Raw genomic sequence first — 22,010 nt, 5'->3', positions numbered from 1 at the left:
GTTGCTCATCCGAAATTGCCTTGAGAAGGATTGCTACATTGACACAGTAAAAGAACTTCAAACATTGAAGTAAAATTAGTTTTGAGATGTTGCCCTGTCCTCAGGTTGATGCAAGTGAAGCTTGTAATTGGAACTGAATTGCGAATGAGCAGTAAGACGGTCACAGTGTTTACGAATTATGACGGGTTCTTTAGCGAGAAATGACCGAGTGCCTGTTGAATTTTAAATTGTTAGTATAGGTCGGTGAAGTTGCAAGTGCAGGAAATTGAAATATATTTCCACCTGGCTATCAATCAGCGGCTTTAGGCGATTAGAGCAAATGGCGGAACCAGTTAACGAGAGAACAAATAACAGGCCGACTGCCCTTGGTGATTTACAAATATATCCCAGTAACAGTCATACAGCAAAGCGACTTCACAGTGGGGAGAGCTCACAGTTATTTTGCGTTGGGTTTACCCTCTGTTGGGTGCATTTGCGGCTAAATTTTCAGAGATTGGAATTACGACAAGTTAGACGGGAAATCATTGGCTTCTCAGCGACCTAGTTTATCCGTCGCTTACGAGTAGCTCAGCAATGAAGTAGACGTTGCGCGGTCCAGTATTTTACTTCGCTCCGGTTATGTTTGGGAATAATTAACAACAAATTTGGAATATATTATGCTGCTTTTTAAAAAGACATTGCGATGCAGCACATGCTTTTTTGGCCTCGCCAGCAGCTGACTTACTATTGAGAAATTTGGTAACGGAGAGACTTCGCTGACAGATGCATAATTGGCGTGAGATTGTTGCCGTGTAGAGGGCAGCTGATAGTTTTAATTCTTTTTAAGGAAGAATGAAATCCGTTGGCCCGTACGGGGATCGAACCCGCGACCTTGGCTTTATTAGTACCACGCTATAACCAGCTGAGCTAACCAGCCACCTGGTGCCAGTGGCCTAGTATCTGGTTTTCAAATTCAACTGGCAGTGCGTGGATAATTCAGCATTCTTCCTCGCTGATTTATCGCGCAGATACTTGCCCAGTTGGAACTTCAGGCTACTAGCGAATGTATGTTTTTTCCCAGAGCTGCTGAATGATCCGATCTTCACAAAGCTGTTCAGCAACAGATACGTTCTCCTTATTATCAATGATGAAAATAATCTGTCCAAAGCAAACCTTAAGCTGCAAAATCTACCGCCATCAACAGGCTGATAGCTCATGCAATATCTTTTCTATTTATTTCTTGGGATGATGGGCATGTCGCGCATGACCAGTGCAAGTTGTTCATTCACAATTGCCTTCGGAAGCATGCAATATTTAATAAGTATAAGCACTTCAAACACTGAAGTAAAAATAGTGTCGAAATGTTGCCGTATCTCAAGGATGTTGGAATTGAAGCATGTCGATTTCATGGCAAATGCACGACAGTGGCTGAGACGAGAAATTACCGAATGCTTGTTGAAATATACATTTGTTGCTATCATTCGGGGGAGTTGCAATGTCAGCGAATTGAAATATAGTTCCGCGTGGCCCTCAATCGATGACTTGAGGCGATCAGTGCATGTTGGGAAAGTGGTAAGTAACAGGTCAACTGCCTCTGTGGTTGATGTATTCATCTGATTAACAGTGATGCAACAGCGCCGCTTCCCAGGTCCCAGAGCAACATTGTGGGAGGAGCTCACTCTTGTTTTGCCTCGCGTTTACCCTCTTCTGGCTGTCTTCACAACGACGAGTTCGAGATTGGTTGCAATTAGACCTGGGCGGCATAGATTTCTGAGCCCAGGAGGTTATGTGTCACCAATCAACGATGCGCAGTGAGAATGCAAAGATTTCACATCCGTTGCACTGTTTTGCTGCAAACATCACTGAGAATTGTTTATCAGGCTGTATGCCAGAGCGAACGGAGAACTTACATTTTAAAGAGCGCCCGAGCATCGAAGTGAATCTTGAAAACATAAGCGTTAAGGGTATTGGGGAGATGGCTTTGTACCAACCAGATTTCTCTCCTGAAAAAAAGCCACATGCATATTTAGCCGTGCATTACTTGTAACATATTAGCTATTTGGAAATATATATAGGGGAATCTTCATGAAGTTTTCAAGCAACGAGAACAGTGGTTGTGTTTGATAGTGAGGAGGTTTTATAGCAGTAAGTTATCAATTGACTGGTTAGATGGTGAGAAAATTGCCAAACAGAATTCAGCCCGGGGGAGAGCGATGTAACGCAGCTGGGGAGCTGAAACAGGTCGAAGGGAATACACAATAAATGAAGAGAGTATTGTGAGGTTTAGAGGAAGTGATGGACATTGGATCGAATCTCCACAGATTCCCGAATGTTACTTGAAAGGCCCATGAGTTGTTTAAGAAGTCAAATAGAATCATTTTCCTTATTAGACGAGGCATAACACATACTAGCAGGGAGGTTATGGAGCAACTTTTATCAATCATTAGTTAGGCCACAATTCGAGTACAGTGTGCATTCCTGGTCACCTCATGGACATTACCAAATTAAAAATCGACGGTGGAGGTCCGGCATGATGAATGGAGATATCCTGTTTTATCTGCTGCTAAAAATAGGAGCCAACGTTAGATAAAACTCGTCATCCCAGATTCAGCAGTGACCCCCATCAATATTCCACACCCAAGCTCTGACCAGACGGATATATTAAGTTTTAATGGATCCACAGAACTTACTTTTGAAGCCCGCTGAATGGAACAACACAGCAGAATCTTCAATGTATTAGTTGCATTTCACAAAATAACACTCCCCACCGCTCCTCTTGCCAATGTGCTTGAAAGGAGCGTTATATATCAACATTTAAAACCAAGCTTCACATGGAGGTATTTAGGAAAATGAAGAACTGTGTCACCAAATGGGTAGATTTGAACGAGTGTTTAAAAGAAGAGAGAGTTAAAGGGGCTCAGAACTTAAGGAAGGGCATTCCAGATGTCATGAACGTACAATAATTCTCATAACATTATTGTGATTTATTGCAAAAGTTGGTAATAGTGGAATTTGATTAGTTTCTCAGAGTGTATGTGGGATTTAATTGAATTTGAGACAGCTGGTATGGAAGCTTTGACTCATTAAATGAAGGTAGGTTTGAAATGCTAAATGGGAAAACATGGCTGATGTCTTAGAATGTGAGATGAGCAGAATTTGCAGTTGTAGATAAATCACAGTAATTTGAATTTCAATGAGATGGTTGAATGTTACACCTAGCCAGAGAAGGCAACCAATCAGCATGTTTATTTTTTTTCCAAAGGTTCCTGATAATATTAGCACTATGATTAGCAATATGATTCATATTATGAGAAAGGTAAAGTTCCAAAGACACATGGAACAATGGGGCTCACATTAAAAAGGACAAACATGTATAAAGGAGAACAATGGCAGGGAAGGCATTCTAAGGTCGACTGGTAGTGCAAACAGCCTTCAGTATTTGTGCATTAAGCCTGCTGTCTACACAGACCGAAGCTTGGAATAGCCACATTGAATAATTCTGCCCAGGGTACTGTGTCAACTTGCTGGGGTCTGTTTAAATATATTGGGTTTCACTGTTTCCTTAACGGGAGTGTAAGTGGAAGCGAGGTTAATTAAGTGCTTTAGGAGTTAATATAGGAGTAATTTGTAGACCTATGTTGTGCTTGAAATCCTCTTACATGTGTTACATGTTCGGTACAAAACATCAGACAATTACCTGGAACCATTTGTTCATCACCTTCACGTCTTCAGATATTTTCTAATCTCCTGGTCAACGCAGAAATTAAAGCCGGGATGCATCAACTCCTGCAGCTCAGAAGGAGGCTGTCGGCCAATCTACTCTGTGCCCGTTCTTGGAAAGATCTATCAATTTTTTTCCACAATCAAGTTTCCAAGTCACCTGTAAATTAGTTATTTTAAAATTCAGATTGAATCCCATTCCACCGACCTAGCAGACAGTAAATCAATGCAGCGTGATTGCTGGGAATATTTAAAAAAATCCTGGAAATACTCAGTCGGTCAGGGGGCACATGTGGAGGTATCAGGGTGAACAGTTCAGGTCGATGGCATATAATCAGAAATGATAAAAGATAGAAATATACCAAGTATTAAAAACGTGGAGAGCAGGAAAGGGCGGGATGTACAAAGGCGAATGTCTGTGATGGTGGAGGGAAGTGGAGAACATGTTTCTTGATGGCAACATCCACAGAGAGTTGTAATGGTTATGGTAAAGAATCAAAAGGTATGTCCAGATGGGGTTGTGAATGGCTGCATAGCAACCGTCCAAATGCAATATGAAGGGGCAAAGATAGAAACGGGACGAAACTAAACCTGTTAAACCCAGTAAGAAATAACATGGAGGTATATGTTATGAAGGTTTCATCAATGTAACAACGTCGGAAAAAAAACATTTGCATTTGTGTGCCGATATTAAGAAGCCCGAATGGACCAATATTACATTTAGAGGTGTTTACTTAAGGAAGCACTTTGCTTTATTATAGATTTAGCATACCAAGGGAGGAGATTGACTGGTTTATGTTACTGCACTTTATGCAAGAAAGAGTGGGGAGGGTTAAATTGTGGATCGTTTTAATGATGGTCTGGGGTTAGCAGATACATTTACATCCCTGCACTTAGTGATTCACATAATTTAAACGTTACTCCGAATGAGCTGTATTGCTTTCAAGGGAATAGTATGACACTTTCCCCAAACAAACATCCTAATAAATGGTTTAAAAACAAAAAAAAACTACGGATGCTGGAAATCCAAAACAAAAACAAAAACAGAATTACCTGGAAAAACTCAGCAGGTCTGGCAGCATCGGCGGAGAAGAGTTGACGTTTCGAGTCCTCATGACCCTTCGACAGAACTTGAGTTCGAGTCCAAGAAAGAGTTGAAATATAAGCTGGTTTAAGGTGTGTGTGTGGGGAGCGGAGAGAGAGAGAGGTGGAGTGGGGGTGTGGTTGTAGGGACAAACAAGCAGTGATAGAAGCAGATCATCAAAAGATGTCAACAACAATAATACAAAAGAACACATAGGTTTTAAAGTTAAAGTTGGTGATATTATCTAAACGAATGTGCTAATTAAGAATGGATGGTAGGGCACTCAAGGTATAGCTCTAGTGGGGGTGGGGAGAGTATAAAAGATATAAAAAATAAATAAATAAATACATATTTTTTTTTCTTTTTCTCTTTTTATAATGGAAATACGTGGGAAAAGGAAAATCTATATAATTTATTGGGAAAAAAAAGAAAAGGAAGGGGGAAACAGAAACGGGGTGGGGATGGGGGAGGGAGCTCACGACCTAAAGTTGTTGAATTCAATATTCAGTCCGGATGGCTGTAAAGTGCCGAGTCGGAAGATGAAAAATGGTTTACCCACTCGAGAAATCCATCTCTGTGCCATAGGAGCTCCCGTTTTCAATTTCTGCAACTTAATAGTTCCCTGAAATAAATACACCCTTCAGTGCTTTGAAGGTCCAGTGCCCAGATCAGGATAACAACAATTGTCACGTCACACTCCACTGGTTAAAACGAATAGCTGATGCAAGTTTGAAGATTTGTGAAATGAAGCCAAAGTGAGGCTGCCCGTCAGCCAGTGGGGGAACTGCGCTACAGGCAGTGAATTGCCAAAGAAGGAAATGGAAGAAATATGAACGCTGGGAAGACTCTTGTTAGACAGTGAATGCAGCGATGGGAAACACGTTCAATACAGACCGGACAGCCTTGTCGGTAGAGCATCAGGCATTTATTCTGAGGGCCCATTGCTCCAGACCTAGTCCAAATGCAGCCTTTTGGGTCAAACGACTTAGTCCCAGTGAAATGACAGTTTTAAAAAGCAAAGACCATAAGACCATAAGACATAGGAGCAGAAATTAGGCCAATCGGCCCATCGAGTCTGCTCCGACATTCAATCATGACTGATAAGTTTCTCAACCCCATTCTCCCGCCTTCTCCACGTAACATTTGATCCCCTTACTAATCAAGAACCTTTCTATCTCGGTCTTAAAAACACTCAATGAAATGGCCTTCACAGCCTTATGTGGCAATGAATTCCATAGATTCACCACTCTCTGGCTAAAGAAATTTCCTCATTTCTGTTCTAAAAGGTCTTCCCTTTACTCTGAGGCTGTGCCCTCGGGCCCTAGTCTCTCCTACTAATGGAAACATCTTCCCCACATCCACTCAAAGAATGCTGACTTATTCCAGAGAACAGAAGAGACGGATATGTTTAATCGGTTTGCAAAAAATATAGAATTTTTTTCTAGAAGTTTCGGCGTCCGCGATCATTTTTTAGGAATTATTTCTAGATTCCCAGCTGCTCTAAGTGTGATAGGTTCTTCTGGAAATTTTCCCTTGGTGGGCGGAGACACTGGCGCTGTCAATCAGTGCCAGCAATATGTGCTGATTCAACTCCATTCGTCCCGCCGGCAGATGTATTTTCTCCCTATTTAATCTGACACTAGATTCTAACAGGGTAGAAACCTCGATCAGACCACCCTTCATTCTTCTTTTCTCAAGAGATCAGAAACAGGTAGAATCCCTAAAATGGGCGGGGCGGGGGGTTGGGGGGCGGGGTGGAAAGATGCAGAAAACGGCGGGGGATTGACACGAGGTGAATGTCTCCTTCAGCGAACCAGCAAAGACAGGACGGACACCTCTTCTTTCCCATTCCTGTAATTATACAAATCTAAGATTATCAGAACTGAACTCCTAAAGTGACCAAATAAACTCCGGAATCAGCACTGCTTCCAATTCCAATGCCAATGTAATCCTGGTGCTTTGAGCAGTGCCTATAAGAATATGAGAAATAGAGGCAGATGTATTATGTGTTTCACGGCTTCACAAACATTCACGAACATTCTGGCTGATCTGCTGCCTCAATTGTACCATCCTCAGAATTCTCAATTCGCACTGTCATAAAGCGCCATCACATATAAAGAATTTGTAATAAGGTTGCGATCCCAGAAGTGGTGTATAATCATGTTCATAGCAAAATGGTGGTATGTAATTAGCGACATTGCATAACAAACTCCTTTGTAGGTTTTATGCCTGTTGCATAGATCCGTGTAGCAGCAAATTTAAGTCAGTTCTGTAAGTATCTAATGGAATGAGTGGTACTTCGGATATGACAGCCTGGAAGTTGAGATCTTAAAATGATTGTTTGTACATGTGTGGTGGCGGTTAGTGAGTGGTGTACCTGAAGACCCAAATCCTTTTGCATCTATTTGTTCCGCTGTTTCTCACCACCTAGGAAATATGCCCATTGCTCATTTGGTGCCTGAAATATCTGCTCTTTGTGTACTCCCCACATCCTTAATGACTGTCTCTGCATCGACTGTTCAGCTGGCGGCACTAAAATCATGTGCTTTACAAGCAGGGTAATAATTCGTTGCGAATTGCCATAAACCACATCTGAGTGAAACAAAATACCGATTTTGCAAAATACACGTCATAGCCCAGAAATTTGTCGGCGACAAATAATTCAATGACTGAGAACCTAATGCTTTCCCCGCATAACGTTTTTGAATTAAATTTAGCTTGGTTTCACTTCTTATAAAGAACAGCAGCATAGCGCAAATACTATCGAAAAGCAGTGAGAACTCTCCACAGTGTTGTCTTCTCTTCTGTCAAGCGGTGCTGCGAGCCGACTGTCTCTGAGATCAACGCATACATGGCGAATGTAGTTGGATTCTTTTCCCTGTAGTTTAGTTGTTACTATATTTGCTATAAACACAACAAATCTCTGACTGAAAGCCAGGTAGAAAGATCTTCCAGTTCCCTCTCCTTGCAACTCCGCTGAATGCTGGGAGTGAATTGAAAATCCAATGCACAGTCGGTGGACCCATTTGATTTTGCATTGAATCACCGGTCACTAATTGAACTAACGTCCCGACATGCGCTGCCAACTTCAATGGTTGGTGCAGCTATTTCTCCAGCCCCCTCGGCTCCTGTATCTCATTTAGCATAGACTAGTGTACCTTATATCACCTTTCCTCGTTCTACCCGAAAAAATGTACAACTTCACTCTTCTCCTCATTAAATTTCACTTCTTGGCATCTGTCCCTTCAGCTTACCTCTGTCCTCTGGAAGTTTATTATTATCCTCCTCTGAATTTTACAACACGTCTGAGTTTTGTGTCATCCACACATTTTGAAATGGTGCCATCCACGTTGACGCCTCGGTCCAATGTTGAAGAAAAACAGCATTGATGACACTGCTGGAGAATACCATTATGTAGCAATTCACCGCGGCTCTTTGTTTCCTCCCATTCAGCTGACTTGGTGCCAATGCTCCACTGACAGTCTGCTTCTCAAAACAATCTCGTGAACTGAACGCAATCTGCCTTTAACGCAACCAGACATATCTGTGTCGTAATACATTTTGTCTCTGGATATCGATTCCAAAAGCTCTTCCACCACTTGAGGTTAAACTGGTGCGTGTGTGGTTTACAAAATGATAATTAGTTACATTTTGTGAACAATGGTATAATATTTGCAATTCTACAATCCTTTCGCTTCGTCCATTATAACTAAGCAGGATTGGGAATCTGCGGCCCACGGCCCTCTGCAATTTCCAAACTTACTTTCCTCAAGACCCTGCCCCTGAACCAATCCTGGTGAATTATCAACATTTAAGCAAAGCCAGGTTTATAATGCCTCCTCTTTCTACAATTGTCGTCCATCCAATGTCACAACTACCTCGGGTTTCACTCTGCCTTTGGCCGTGTTTTTCTTTATTGGCAAACACAATATATTCATCTGGTTCCAGGCGTGAAACTACGTTTTAGTCCCTATTCGGCCCGTTCCTGTTTTCGCAAACTTTTATATTTATATCTATAGAGGAAAAAACAAATCTGCAAGTCTTTTCTCCCAGTCGCACTTTATTAGCTGTGTTTATTCTTCACGTCCCAAATGAATTTGCTATTTTTTTTCCAAGTTTTTCACTTGGGGTGTAGTGTCCTCAGGTTCATGTTCTCAGACAACCCCTCATCAGTTGCTTCATGAACGATCTTCCATCCATCATAATGTCAGAAGGCTCGGGTTGACAAGTGGCAAGTAACATTCACAGCACAGAGGTGTCAAGCAATGGCAGTCTCCAGCAAGAGATAATCTAACCAACGCCGCTTGACGTCTGACACAATCAACATTCTGGGGGTTAACACTGACCAGAACCTGGACTGGACTAGCTATATAAATGCTGTCGCGACAAAAACAGGTCAGAGGCTATGGATCCCGCAACGAATAACTCATTCCCTGACTCCTGAGAGCCTGTCTGTAATCTACAAGGCACAAGTCAGGAGCGTGATGGGATACTACCCACTTGCCTGGATGAGTACATCTCCCACAACACTCAAGTAATGCGACACGGTCCAGTTCCACGCAGCCCGCTTGAGTGGCACCAAACGCACAAGCATTCATTCCCTCCGCCACAGAGGGACGTTAGAAGCAGCGTCTACGATCAACAGAATGCAGTGGAGGGATTCACCAAGGCTCCTTAGACAGCACCTTCCAAACCCACGACCACTACCATCAAGAAGGAAACGGGCAGGAGACTAATGGGAGCACCTGCACCTTGACGTTCCCGTCCAAGTCACTCACCATCCTGACTTGGAAATTTTTCGGCGTTCCTTGACGGTCACGTGGTCAAAACCCTGGAACTTCCTCCCTAACAGAACTGTGCATGCACCTACACCACAGGAAGTGTGGCGGATCAAGAAGGCAGCATACCATCATCTTCTCAAGGACAATTAGGATGGGCAATATAGGCTGGCACAGCCAGGAAGCCCTCATCACATGAATGAATAAAAAAAAAACAATCTGACAGCCTTTACTTCTTTCATTTTGCTCGATACATATTTCCTCATCGAAAACCTTTGTTTTTTTTCTGGCCATACTTTCCCAATCGTGGCAAGGAACCACCATTTGACCCAGACAATGTCTTTTCAGGCAGTTATTGCGGCTTTCCTGAAAATATTTCCTTTCAATTCACTTGGGCCAGAATAGGGAAAAAGTGTGTTAGCATCAGTGTGTATGTGTATGCGCGCGCGCGTGTGTGTGTGTGTGTGTGAGAGAGAGAGAGACGGGTTGAAGGGGGGCGGGGGTGTTAGTGTTGGAGAGAGAGAGATACATAGAGAGCCAGAGGGAGAAAAATGGAAAGAGAGAGTTAGAGGGATATCGAGGGAGAGAGAGCTGGAGAAAAGACAGAGAGGTTGATGCAGAGAAGTTGGTTTTTCATTTTATCCATTCACCGTATGACACAGGAAGTGGCTGGGCCCTGAGGAGGGAGAAGCAGATAACCCAGAGAATATTGGTTAATGCCTGTGACTCATTCAGTTCAACATTAAACTGTGCTCTTTCATATAATGAAAGAAAATAAAATTCTGAGGCTCACGTCAGTAAAAATCACTTTGGCAGATGAATAAACATAGAGCTGGTGCAGCAAGAATAAGATGGCGGCCGTAGGTGAAGTGTCACCGTATATTTGTGAAGAGTGAGAAACATAAATCGTGCCCCCACCTTCCGCACCAGAGCTGTAATAAGGATTGTGTGTGAGGTTATTGCCATCTCTGCCCGGTGCAGAATAATGTACATTTGCAGCGTTATCACAGGACGATATCAAGTCGATCCAGAACTCAGGCGACTCTGGAACACCCCTGTCGACACCTTATTGCATTCTGACTCTATGATCTGCCAGTAAATTTTTAATCAGGAGCGATCTGATGCTGAGTCTGTAACCAGTAGTCGAGGTAGTGGAAGCTGGAATAGTCTTTGTTAAAGCTGCTGCAGTTATATTGTTGGCAGATGGAACTTGGATGGAGCTACTGGTCAGCACTGAGATGATGGATCTCTTGTCGCAGCTCCTGACTCTGGGGTCTCCCGTGATTCTCTAAGCTGGAATGTTCTGAGATTCAAATCTTACTGAAAATGAAGTTTTCAAAGCAGACCAGTCACCTGAGAAAAGGCCTCGCTTAATCAGTCCCTCTTCACACACAGTCATCTTTTCCCATGTACCAAGATTATGCGGTACATTGCTCCGCTCCTACCTGTTGCACTGAAGCAAGTTTGATCTCAATGTTCAAAGCGTCTATGGGAGGTATTTTCTATATCTCACAAGGGGGTTTAATGGTGGGCCGCCTCTTTCGGCCTCACCATTTGATTGTGGAAAATTTGGAGAGCAAGTAAATTGTTGAAATCCGTAATGGATGGTGAACTGAGTGAAGCATTCACTAGTGAATTGCCGGCCGTTATCGGGCAGCACCAGGTCCAGGAGGCCAATGGGTTCTCCAGGTTATTGGACTTGTTATTGAACTTTCCTCGCACGAAAAACTTATTCCTTCTTAAATTAAAATCGGTATCGAAAGATTTCAGAACAGCTTCAAATTTTCCCGGAGATTCATATATTCCTTGGCTCACAATGACGTCATCGGTTAACGGACCTTCTGACTACAAAAGTGTTTTCAGTTCTTCAGCCTGTCTCCTTACTTAACCCTAAAGCTATCGTATATCTTTTAAAAATGCCCGCCAGTGCCACCAATCCTGTGCCTGATTTGCCCCTTGGGTCAGCAAAGATCGACCAGTTGGCTCTGATTTATTATCCATGGCCGTTTTTCTCTCACCAGAGGAGAGTTCAGATTTAATTGCTGTTACACTTTTAAAGATGGCTCTGCAGTAACCGTTTAGTTCACTTCACCCCGCGCTTTTTGGGTTTTGGCGGGCTCCAGTGGCAATGTCGGACCCAACCACAAAGTGATCTATTTTCTTTGCAGCAATTCTTTGAATCGAACGTTTGGGTCTTCTCGCGAATTTCCGAGAGTATAGTATTCAATTGATCAAAGCTGATTTCCGGCTTTCACTGAGGCGTAAACTGTTTTTATTTCAACGGCTCTAGGCCGCCGACTCTGGACTTGGGCTGGGCGCAGTGATTGAAGAAGTGGATTGTTCTGCCTGATTAATGCCCTCAATACTTTTAAAGACCCGTTCAGCCTTTGTGACGATTATTTATATTATTTAGCTTGCGTAAGAACCTCTAAGGATACTTTAATGGATGCTTTCTGAAAATCCAAATTTCGTGCATTCACTTGTGTTCCCTTTATCCTCCTCATAGTTACATCCTCAAAAACACTTATACGATCGACGTACTCAATTTCCCCTTCCCAAACTTGTGTTGAGTTTATTGAATATCATTATGATTTTACAATTGTTCTATTAGCACATCCCGAAAAGAAAAGAAAATATAGTTTTGCCTAGCAGTGATGTTAAGCTTATAGGTCCCCGTTTTCTTTGTTGCCCACTTCCTAAATATCGGGGTTTGTTACCTTCCAATCCTTGGGAACTGTTCTGGATTCTAAGTAATTCTGAAAGATCGAATCAAATATATCTGCTATCTCTGCAGCTACCTATTCTGTAAAACTCCATGTTGCAAGTGGAAAGGTCTAGGAGATTGCTTGCAACTTCGCCCCATGAATGTCTCCAGAAATGTTTCATTTCTGGTGCAGATTTACACTAGTTTAAAATATTCACTTGATATTTGGTTTCATGTTGATTCTGAATCGTTTGTAAGCCATTTCCCCATTCCCCATTATAATCCCACCTTCCTCTGAGTCCAATGGGTCAATGTTTACTCTCACGATTATTTTCTTTTTATCTGCATAATTTAAAGAAATGTTTACAAACATTTTTTTTTTAAGTTAGCAGCTGGTGTAATATCATAGTCTCTTTACTGCATCCTGGTAAATTGTTAGTCCTCTTTGGCTGAAATCGAAAAGCTTTCCATTCTCGCGGTTTATTACTATGGTATCTTCAACCATTCTTGTCCGTCACGGTTGCGCTGTTCTTCTTTTGCCTTGGGGCTGATACAACTTAAATGGATATATAAGTGTTTAAAATTGTACAGTAATTATTTTAATGAGAAGCATTGTTTGTAAACAATCATATCATTAAAAGTGACGACCTAAACTACATTTGACAGCTCGCAATCAAAAGCTATTTCTTTGCTATTTTGAGAGTTATCATCCGAGATTCAGCGTAAACCAAATCATTTAAAAAAACGAAATATAAACTTCTACCTTATTATTTTCAGTGTCCGTTAGAAATCACGCTCTGTAAGATTATTAATTAAACCGTCCACATTGCACACTACTAGGTCTAAAATGGATCTAAACTAGATTTTGTACCTTTGTTGGGTTGTCGTTGAAATTCTGATCCATAAAATTATCATGTATACATTGAGGCACATTTCTTCTGGGATTTCTTTCTGATGATGAATTTCAATAGCAGGCGTTTCGTGGACTGACCCGCTCAGTTTTACCATTGCCGTTCTGAAGTCACTGAAGCGGAAGCGCTGTTTGTTTGTTAAGTGACTGGAACTACCGCCAAATGTTATGCAAGCTGCTTTTCTCAGCTCGGCACGGATTGTACTATAAAGGGGATCACTTAAAAATCTCAGATACATTCCAATGTGAACTGCAAAACGGGGTAGGAGGCGAATATTCTTGTAAAGAATGGAACGGCCAATAATTCTACGGATCAAGGATATTTACTATCCCGTGCTCGTAGCCATTGGTACTCCTGGTAAGTCAGTATTTCCTGCTGTCTGATAGCTGTTAAACATGTCACTGCTAATGATTATGTAACAGAATGAGAATGTCCTCCTTGCCTTGACACTTGCCCAGCGGGATCATTTCATCAACATACGCTGCAAATTGAGAAGTTCACTTCGCCGGTGAGGGGGAACTGCTGGTCAGCAAATTTGGTGAATCGATTTGCTCTCTATGATTTTCGTGACTCCATTATTTTATCAGAGCATAAAATCAAGTGACTATATTTATTCATTCCTGGATGTGGGCGCCGCTAAGTCTGTCTGCAGATGGGGTTGACCAAGCTATCCCGCTCCATAGTTTTACATTGTCTTGTAGTGAACTGAGACTGCACTCTCTTGGTTCAATTAGCATGGATGGATTCTTTAATGGAAACTCTTGTTCCACGAAATGGCTGTAGATTTATTTAAAGAGCTAACAGAGACGATTGATAAGGGCACCACTTTTGATATGGTGTTCATGGTCTTCCAAAAATCATTTGGCACAATGTGAAACTACAGACTTGAGCAAGTTTGCCGCTCGTACAATAAATTGAACTGTAACAAGGTGGAGATGGAACTCGCTGAGCGAAAGGAAACGGAAAGTTTTCCTGAATGGATTTATTTTTGGGCTGGATGAAGGTTGGGACACTGGCTTTCCCTGATATGAATTAATGACCTAGACCCTTGTGTATAGGAGAAAAGTTTAATCCTTGCAGGTATATAAACCCTTGAGGTATTGCGAAATGTGTGGAGCATAGTATAGAACATTGATGGGACCTCTACAAGTTGGTGGAATGGTCGGACAAGAGGCAGATGAAGTTTAATGCAAAGTGATGTGAAGTGATTAATGTTGGTAGGAAGAAAGTGGAAAGTCATAAAATAAAGCGTACAAATCTGAAGGGTGTGGAGGGACAGATGGACTTGGTTGTATGTGCTCATAAATTGGTTAATGCTGAAAAAACGCATTTTGTCAAAGATTTTGGCCTTGCAATGAGAATGATAATGACAATCGCAAGACTACCAAAGTCAGGGAATGTCTGATAAGAGAGTGCTGAGTGACTGGCAAGTGGGCTGTGATTGGTAGAGGTGTTGCCGTGGAGAAAGCACCAGTTGATGGCTACTGAATGGTTTCAAATTTTAAACCCCGCGGCTTGGAATTCACCAAGGCATTGCCCCAAGGAAAGAAGGAACAAGTGGCTATCACTTATTTTGTTTCACTGAAACAGGTGCATTGTGTGCACATGTTCTTTCTGGCTGCAAAGAACACAGCTCTGGGTACTGATATATGTAGCTCCTTGTACACACAGATGCGACACACTGCAAGCCCAACTCACAGCCTTAAATTGGTTGTCAGCATAATTTTCACACACTGAGGAATATTTAGCAAATGTTGTCAAATCGCAGAATCACATCTAATTTGTACACTGTGTGTGTTGAGTGTTGCAAGCACGGGCTGGTTGGATATGGTCTGTAACTTGCCCATTGTGAACAGGAGAATGGAGATGCTATTTGATAGGAAACCTATCAACTCGTCTCAAACAGCACGTCGCTTCTGCTGTCAGAACGGGCAAGGTACAGATGGCACTGCCCGTGCTTCCAGAACTCAACACACACTGTCCGATGTTCAAAGTGATACTGTGATCAGACAGTGTTTGCTAAATATTGCCCTGACTATGGTATTCATGTGATTGTCCACATGAATGCAAGATTAAAAGCTTCGACAGAATGTCTTTTTTCAACGGTACTCAAGTTCTGTATTACTAAGCGACCGTTTGTTCATGAATATTGAAATGAACAGGACATGTTGACAGTGCTCTGTCGTATCCTGGGGTTTATCCATAGAGTAAAATAGCAAGAAGTTAATTTTGCATTTGTACAAGGCCTCTGTTCTGCCTCATCCACAGTATTGTCCCGATTTCTGGGTGCCACACTTCAGGGAGGATGAGAAGGCATTAGAGAGGGTGCAGAATAGATTGATGAGAATGGTTCCAGGGATGAGGAAATTTGGTTATGAAGATAGATTGGAGAGGTTAGGACTGTTTTCCTTAGAGAAAGGAAGATAGAGAACAGGTTTGATGGAGGTATTCCAAATCATGAGGCATTTGGACAGAGTAGATAGTCATAACATTCGTGAAAGGATCGAGATTGAGAGGGAAAATGTTTGGAGTAATCACTAAAAGAAGGGGAACTGTAATGAAGATAAATATTTTTGTGCAGTGAGCATTCGGATTTGGAGTGCACTGCCTGAGGCTGTGGTGGAGACCAATGCAATTGAAGCACTCACAGTTTATTAGACTGTTATCTGAAAAGGAAGAATGTGCAGTGTTACGGGAATTAAGGATGGGAGTGGGGTGGGGTGGGGTAGGGGGCGGGGAGGTGGGGTGCGGGGAATAATGCTAGATCGGTTGCTTTTTTGGAGAGCTGGTGCAGACACGACAGGCTGAATGGTCCCCTTCTGCACCCTAACAATTCTGTCACTCCGTGCAATTCTTTTTCATTTAATCGCAGCCAGAGCATCAATTGCAAGGGCTTCTCTTCCCTCTTCTGCGCCATTACCTCTGATATCAACAGGGCTGCAAAGACCTATCCTTGCCCGCTTCCTATTTCCCATCAACATGCTGCCACTCGTCAACATCGCACTCAAAGGTAGCAATTGTTTTCACATGAACAGGGAATCAATCAGGAACTCACCCAAACTCCTTCGGCCACATCTTCCAATCCCATGACCATTTGGAAGGGCATGGACAACAGACTCGAGGGAGCAACACGACCTCGAAGCTCCCCTCCAATCATTCTGACTTGGAGATGTACCGTCATTCCTTCACTGCTGCTTGGTCAAAATCCTGGAATTCCCTCCATCACAGCACTGCTGGTGCACCTACAACACATGGACTGCAGTGGTGCAAGAAGGCAGCTCACCACCACCTTCTCAAGCACAACAAGGGATGGGCAACAAATGCTGGCCTAGCCCGGGAATGAAAAAACAAATGCCCGCTGATGACACCCAGATCTGCCTCACAATCGAACCTCTAGATTGCTCCACCTTGACCGATTCATCAGGCAGCTTATCAGAGATCCAGCAGCGAATGCTTATACATCTCCACCCATTAAGTATCAGGAAGCCAGAAGCCATTGTTACTAGGCCCTTCTAAACTCCATTGCCTAACTCTGACTCCTTTCCCCTGCTGAGAAATTGTCTGAGACTAAACAAGATTGTTTTCAAACTTGGTGTCAGATTTCATCAGGAGATGAGCTTCTGACCACAGTTCCACCGTATTTTGTGACCAGTCTTTATCCATGTCCGCAACTTTGTCTGACTTTGCCTTATCTCAGTTGATCTGCTGTTGAAATCCTCATTCCAGCCTATGGTACCTGCAGACTTTGTTATTCCAATGCACACCCGCCCGGCCTCCTACAGTCTGCCTTCCATAAGCTTGTGGTCATAAAAAAATCTGCTCCCGAACCCTTATCCACAAACAGTCATGTTCACATATCATGCCTGTGCTCGCTGGCCTATGTCATCTCCCGGTTAAACAATGCCTCGATTTTAAAATCCTCATCCTTGTTTGCAAACCGCCACCTTCTCGCCTCACCACCCACCACCCACCCCCCTTCCTCCCCACCCCACTCCCCATACTGCAACACCCACTACCCCTGGCCTCATCCGTTGTAAACCTGAAATCCCCTGCAACCCCACAGACCATGGCGAAATTTGCGATCTTCTTAATTTGGCCTCTTGGACATCCCAGTTTTAATTGTTCTACTACTCGTACCCGTGTCTTTGGTGCTTATGTCCAACTCTCTGAATTTCCCACCAAATTACCCCTTCCCCCGCCTCTCTACATCTTAGCGGCCTTTCAAGAAACTCTTTAAAGCTTCACTCTTTAACCAAGCTTTTGGCCACCGTCCTAAATGCTCCCCACGTGTTCCCTGTCTAGTTTGCTTTTACGGCACTTCCTCAAAAGCGATAGATAAATATTTATTGTTTAGCTGTTGCTGTTTACACCCCATCTTTCCTTAATCGCACAGCTATGGAGGTTATGTGGACTTTTTTGCAGTTTAATGGTGTTAACCATGGAAAACAAATCATTGTAGAAAAATGACAGATAATTGACTGATAACTTATGTTTTACAATACCGTCCCAAGTCGATAACCCTCCACCACCACCCCACAGTGAACCATCCCCCTCTCCCCGCTGCACACCACGGCCCCAGCCCCCCGACCCCTGCCATGTGTTATCAGCATCTGGGTCTCGATGGTGTGGGCCGTTCTCTTTTACCAACCCCCTTCATGAATCTGAAGGACCACGTTACCTCCTAAATGAAACATGTTTGAAGGTAATCGAGTCTTCGATGATTTATTTGATTCAAAAGAAATGTCATCAATGCTGGCCGAGTATTCCAAAAGGAAGCCTTGTTCCCAATTGAAAGAAGCAACAAATCTATACATTGTCCCACAAATTTGACCTGAGGTTCATGAGTGCCACACCCACTCCACCAGCCTTATTTAACTCTTTTTCGTCTTTCTTACAGTGAACCTTTTGACAATAGTGACCCTCTGCAGAGGAAACTGCCACCTTTCCATAAGTATCTCCATTCATATGGTGGCCATGGCGGTAGTGGATCTACTGGCCACACTCGTCTATAGAATTGCTCATCAAATTCTCAGGGAACGCTTTTCATATTCCTTCCTCTCCTGCACTGTAATTTTCAAACTTATGCTCTACATGACTTGTACCAACGTTGGTTTGTCCATGTCGTTTACAGTCTGCTTCACATTTGACCGGTTTGTAGCTATATGTTGTGAGAAACTGAAAACCAGGTATTGCACAGAGAGAACTGCGTTCATCGTCATCATAATTGTTTCTGTGCTAATGTGTTTAGAGAACATCCCTTTTTGGTTTGCATTTGAACATAAAAAAGTAATTAACAATATTCAATGGGGTTTCAGCCCCAATGTGGCCTTTTTCAGATCGCCTGTAGGCGGAGCCTATTTCAGATTACAAAGTGTTCTAGTTTCATTGGTTCCTTTTGCATTTATATTACTGTGTAATTGTTTAACGGTCAGACGCATTGTAGTAACCAATACTGCCCGCAAGACACTCCGGACTCCCAGGACTGGGAATCAGCGTGATCCAGAGTTGGAGAACCGAAGGAAATCCATTATTTTGCTGCTCGCCATGTCGGCCAATTTTATATTGTTGAGTCTGACATCAGTGGTGAGTCAGTGGACTGATGCCCTGGTCCTACGTATCCAACCAGAATATGCAGATGCTGCATTTATTGCCAATGAGAGCGGATATATGCTCACCCAGTTGAAGTCTTGTATAAACACGTGCATTTATGCAGCGTCACAAAGGAAGTTCAGGGAAGAACTCATTAATGTTGTGAAATCTCAATGGAAATTTATTCTGTCGTTGGTTAAAATATGAAAATTCAAACTCAAACGTCCTGCCCTAGTTAGAGCAGAATTATAGACCTTGTTTCCGTACAGAATGGCCACCTTCCGTTTGTATCAAAGGGATTTGCTGTTCTAGAAAATGAACAGGCATCAGAAAACATTTCCTTACCTTAGAGTCGGGTCTTTCATGTTTACTACTCTCTGAAACTGTGAAGCTCAATTTCGTGTTGAAACCTTACACTTTTTACCGCAGATTCAAAGAGACCAGTCATATTTGAGGTTCACCTATGGAGTCGAACACCTGGGAGATAGCGCTTACTGCCTTCCAGTCCAGCTACAGGAATAATACTCTCTGTTATATTAATTTATAGATTCATTTAGAATAAAAGCAACGAAGTGCGTGTTCATATCTTGGTTCTTTATAGTTTACCTGTAATATTGGTGTGAAGGTTACAAACCCTGGACCCCCGACAGCTTCCACTCTCCATTGTTTCCAGGGGATAAGAGACGAGCGTCATGTCTCCTGATCATTATCTAATTATAAGGGCAGCAAGAACTTGGCTCATCGTATTAACTTAAACTCTCAATTGGTCGTGAATATGTCGGTGTTTTGTAACAAGGAAACAAATCATTCCAAACAGCCAAACATATTGGGCCTTTACCCTCCAGCCAAGAAAATAGTCCCAATAATTTTACCCGCCTTGTATGAACATCACCTGCGTACTTTTAGACACCCGTTTATTTATTTTCCTTTTTATTTTGTAATACTTTCTGAATCTGCGAATTCCACCATCTCCCCAGTTTTCTACGTAAAGACATTTCTTCACCAACATTTCTAAATTGTTCTGACATTTAATATTTTACATCTGGCTTTTACTTCTTGATCCCTCAACTGACGGGCGCTATCTGCATCTATTTATCTAGTCCTGCTGAATATAATCCAGATGGTCGCGACTCGACAAATAAAATCAACCTGATACCAATAACCAAACTAGTGATTGCCTGGGAAGTGGAGTTAAGAGAGTTCATTCACAGTTCAGTCTTGTAGATGGTTGTGATATTGGTTATACTGATTAATGTGAATATTAATTTTGATCATTTTAAAGAACCCTAAACATCTGGGTAATGGAGGGCAAGATTCCAAACAAATGACCGCAGGCCACACCCAAACCCACCCATCCACCCTCCCCTGCCCCCACCTTCACCCCCACTGATATATTCTCCTAGACAGCGAGAAAGGAGAGCAATTTTCTGTATTTAATATAATGATGTCCATAATCTTGAGGCATCTTTGGACGTGGAAAAGTGAAACTATGATCACGATGCGCCAAGGATGATTGAAATGTACAAAAGAGCGGTTCCAATGTAAGGCCATAACTACTAAGTAAAATGCTGAACCTGGTTCTGAAGAGCGGAATTCCTTAAAGGAATGGACGGATGGTGCAGACATAATACAGGTCGTAGTGAGTATATGACCTTGAAGAGGTCTAATTTAGTGTTGACTTTAAATATTTTAACCTCAATAACAGGCACTTAAACACAAAGGTTGATCAGATTATGCTTTGGTGCTTCAAGCTATAGTAGTTTTCCTTTATTTTCCAGGGATATTAACTTTAATCATAGAGGGTTGAATGGGGAACTAACACTCTACAAAAAGTACTTTTGGAATAGCCTCAGCCTACCCTGCAACAATAGTCAGTTCTAGGATGAAATAATAAGGTATTTCATTTGATCCATCCATTGCATATGATGTCACCATCTTAAGAGGACGGAATCACATCACAATATTTTCACTAAAGTAGTATTAAGAGACCTGGGGCAATATTTGGGAGACCGTGGTTCCAATCTCGCTAACGCAAATAGTGAAAAATAAATTCCTGAAAATAATCTGTAAGCAAAAGTTTGGTGATGACCATGAAACCATTGCCGATCGTCATAACAACCCACATGCATCACTAACGTCCTTCAGGGAAGGAATCTTCCAGACATTACCTGGTGTGGCCTACATGTGACTCCAGACCCGCAGCTTTGTGGTTGACTCTTAAACGCTCCCTGAACAATAAATGGGCAATAAATGCTGACAAAGACCCCCACACTGCATGAACGAATAAAAAAGTCACATTGGAGAACCGTCTTGTGTCATTCTTCTGAGGAAACACCTGAACGGGCATCGTTTTATCTAAAATGATAGATACAAAAATAAGAACAGATATGCTGTTAAAATGTTTTATTCTTGAAAATTTATCATGAGTGAAATTATCATTAAATAAATATTTCGGCTTTAATGCAATCAAACAATGCATTTTAGGGGCATTGTCTAGTACATGGAAACAACTGTATACTGACTCAAAGCTTTACTATCTATTCAGCTTCAGATACTGAACTCAGCGCTCTGCAATGTTTGGGTCTCCCACCAACAGTAGCTCGGTGTGAGTGCAATTACAAATTCCCGCTTGTGTATTATTGCATCCTTAATAAACCTATGGCACATCACCTCAGTGTTCAAGGATGTTACTGCAAACCTTACATGTACAATGGATTTTGAACCTCAATTGTGAACGAGCTTCATTTGTTGAGTTCGGTGACGTAACCCTTTACAAGTCACATTTTAATTTTCCACATAACCGTGAGTCTCTCCCAAAGCCAAAGTCTAGATTGTTGCAGGATCCCGTGGCGGCCAGGCTCTGCCAATCCCACTGGCAGTCAAATTTGAAGAACTGTTGATGATCTTCTTTTATTTCTGCTCAATTACGACATTTTCCTTTAAGGTAAAAGCAAAATACTGTGGATGCTGGAAATGTGAAGCAAATACAAAAAATGCTGGAAAAACTCAGCAGGCCTGACAGCATCTGTGGAGAGAAAGACAGAGTTTATGTTTCGAGCCCATATGACTCTTCTTTCAAACTAAAGAGAAGTAAAAATGTGGTAAAGTATATACTGTTTCAGGCGGTGGGACAGTTGAAGCTGGATAGAAAGCCAGTGGTAGTTGGCGGCAAAGGAGATATTGCAAAAGATGGAATAAACATAGGGCCGAATGGTGTTGATGGTGGTGATACTGGCTAAAGGAGG

The 22,010-nt window shown here is 42.3% G+C and overlaps 1 protein-coding gene and 1 non-coding gene across 2 annotated transcripts; one reads left to right on the top strand and one right to left on the bottom strand.

Moving 5' to 3' along the window:
* Window positions 1-842: 842 nt before the first annotated feature.
* trnai-aau lies at window positions 843-916 on the bottom strand. The gene has a single exon. It is a non-coding gene; the product is annotated as a tRNA-Ile (tRNA).
* Window positions 917-13,463: 12,547 nt separating this feature from the next.
* LOC121273511 (probable G-protein coupled receptor 139) lies at window positions 13,464-18,972 on the top strand. Its single transcript, XM_041180677.1, has 2 exons — window positions 13,464-13,533; window positions 18,074-18,972. The coding sequence occupies exons 1-2, from the start codon at window positions 13,464-13,466 to the stop codon at window positions 18,970-18,972; spliced, it is 969 nt and encodes a 322-aa protein (XP_041036611.1).
* The last annotated feature ends 3,038 nt before the right edge of the window (window positions 18,973-22,010 follow it).

Source organism: Carcharodon carcharias (assembly GCF_017639515.1).
Source record: "Carcharodon carcharias isolate sCarCar2 chromosome 24 unlocalized genomic scaffold, sCarCar2.pri SUPER_24_unloc_2, whole genome shotgun sequence".
In the NCBI taxonomy this organism is placed as follows: domain Eukaryota; kingdom Metazoa; phylum Chordata; class Chondrichthyes; order Lamniformes; family Lamnidae; genus Carcharodon; species Carcharodon carcharias.
This window is presented reverse-complemented; position numbering and strand designations above follow the sequence as displayed.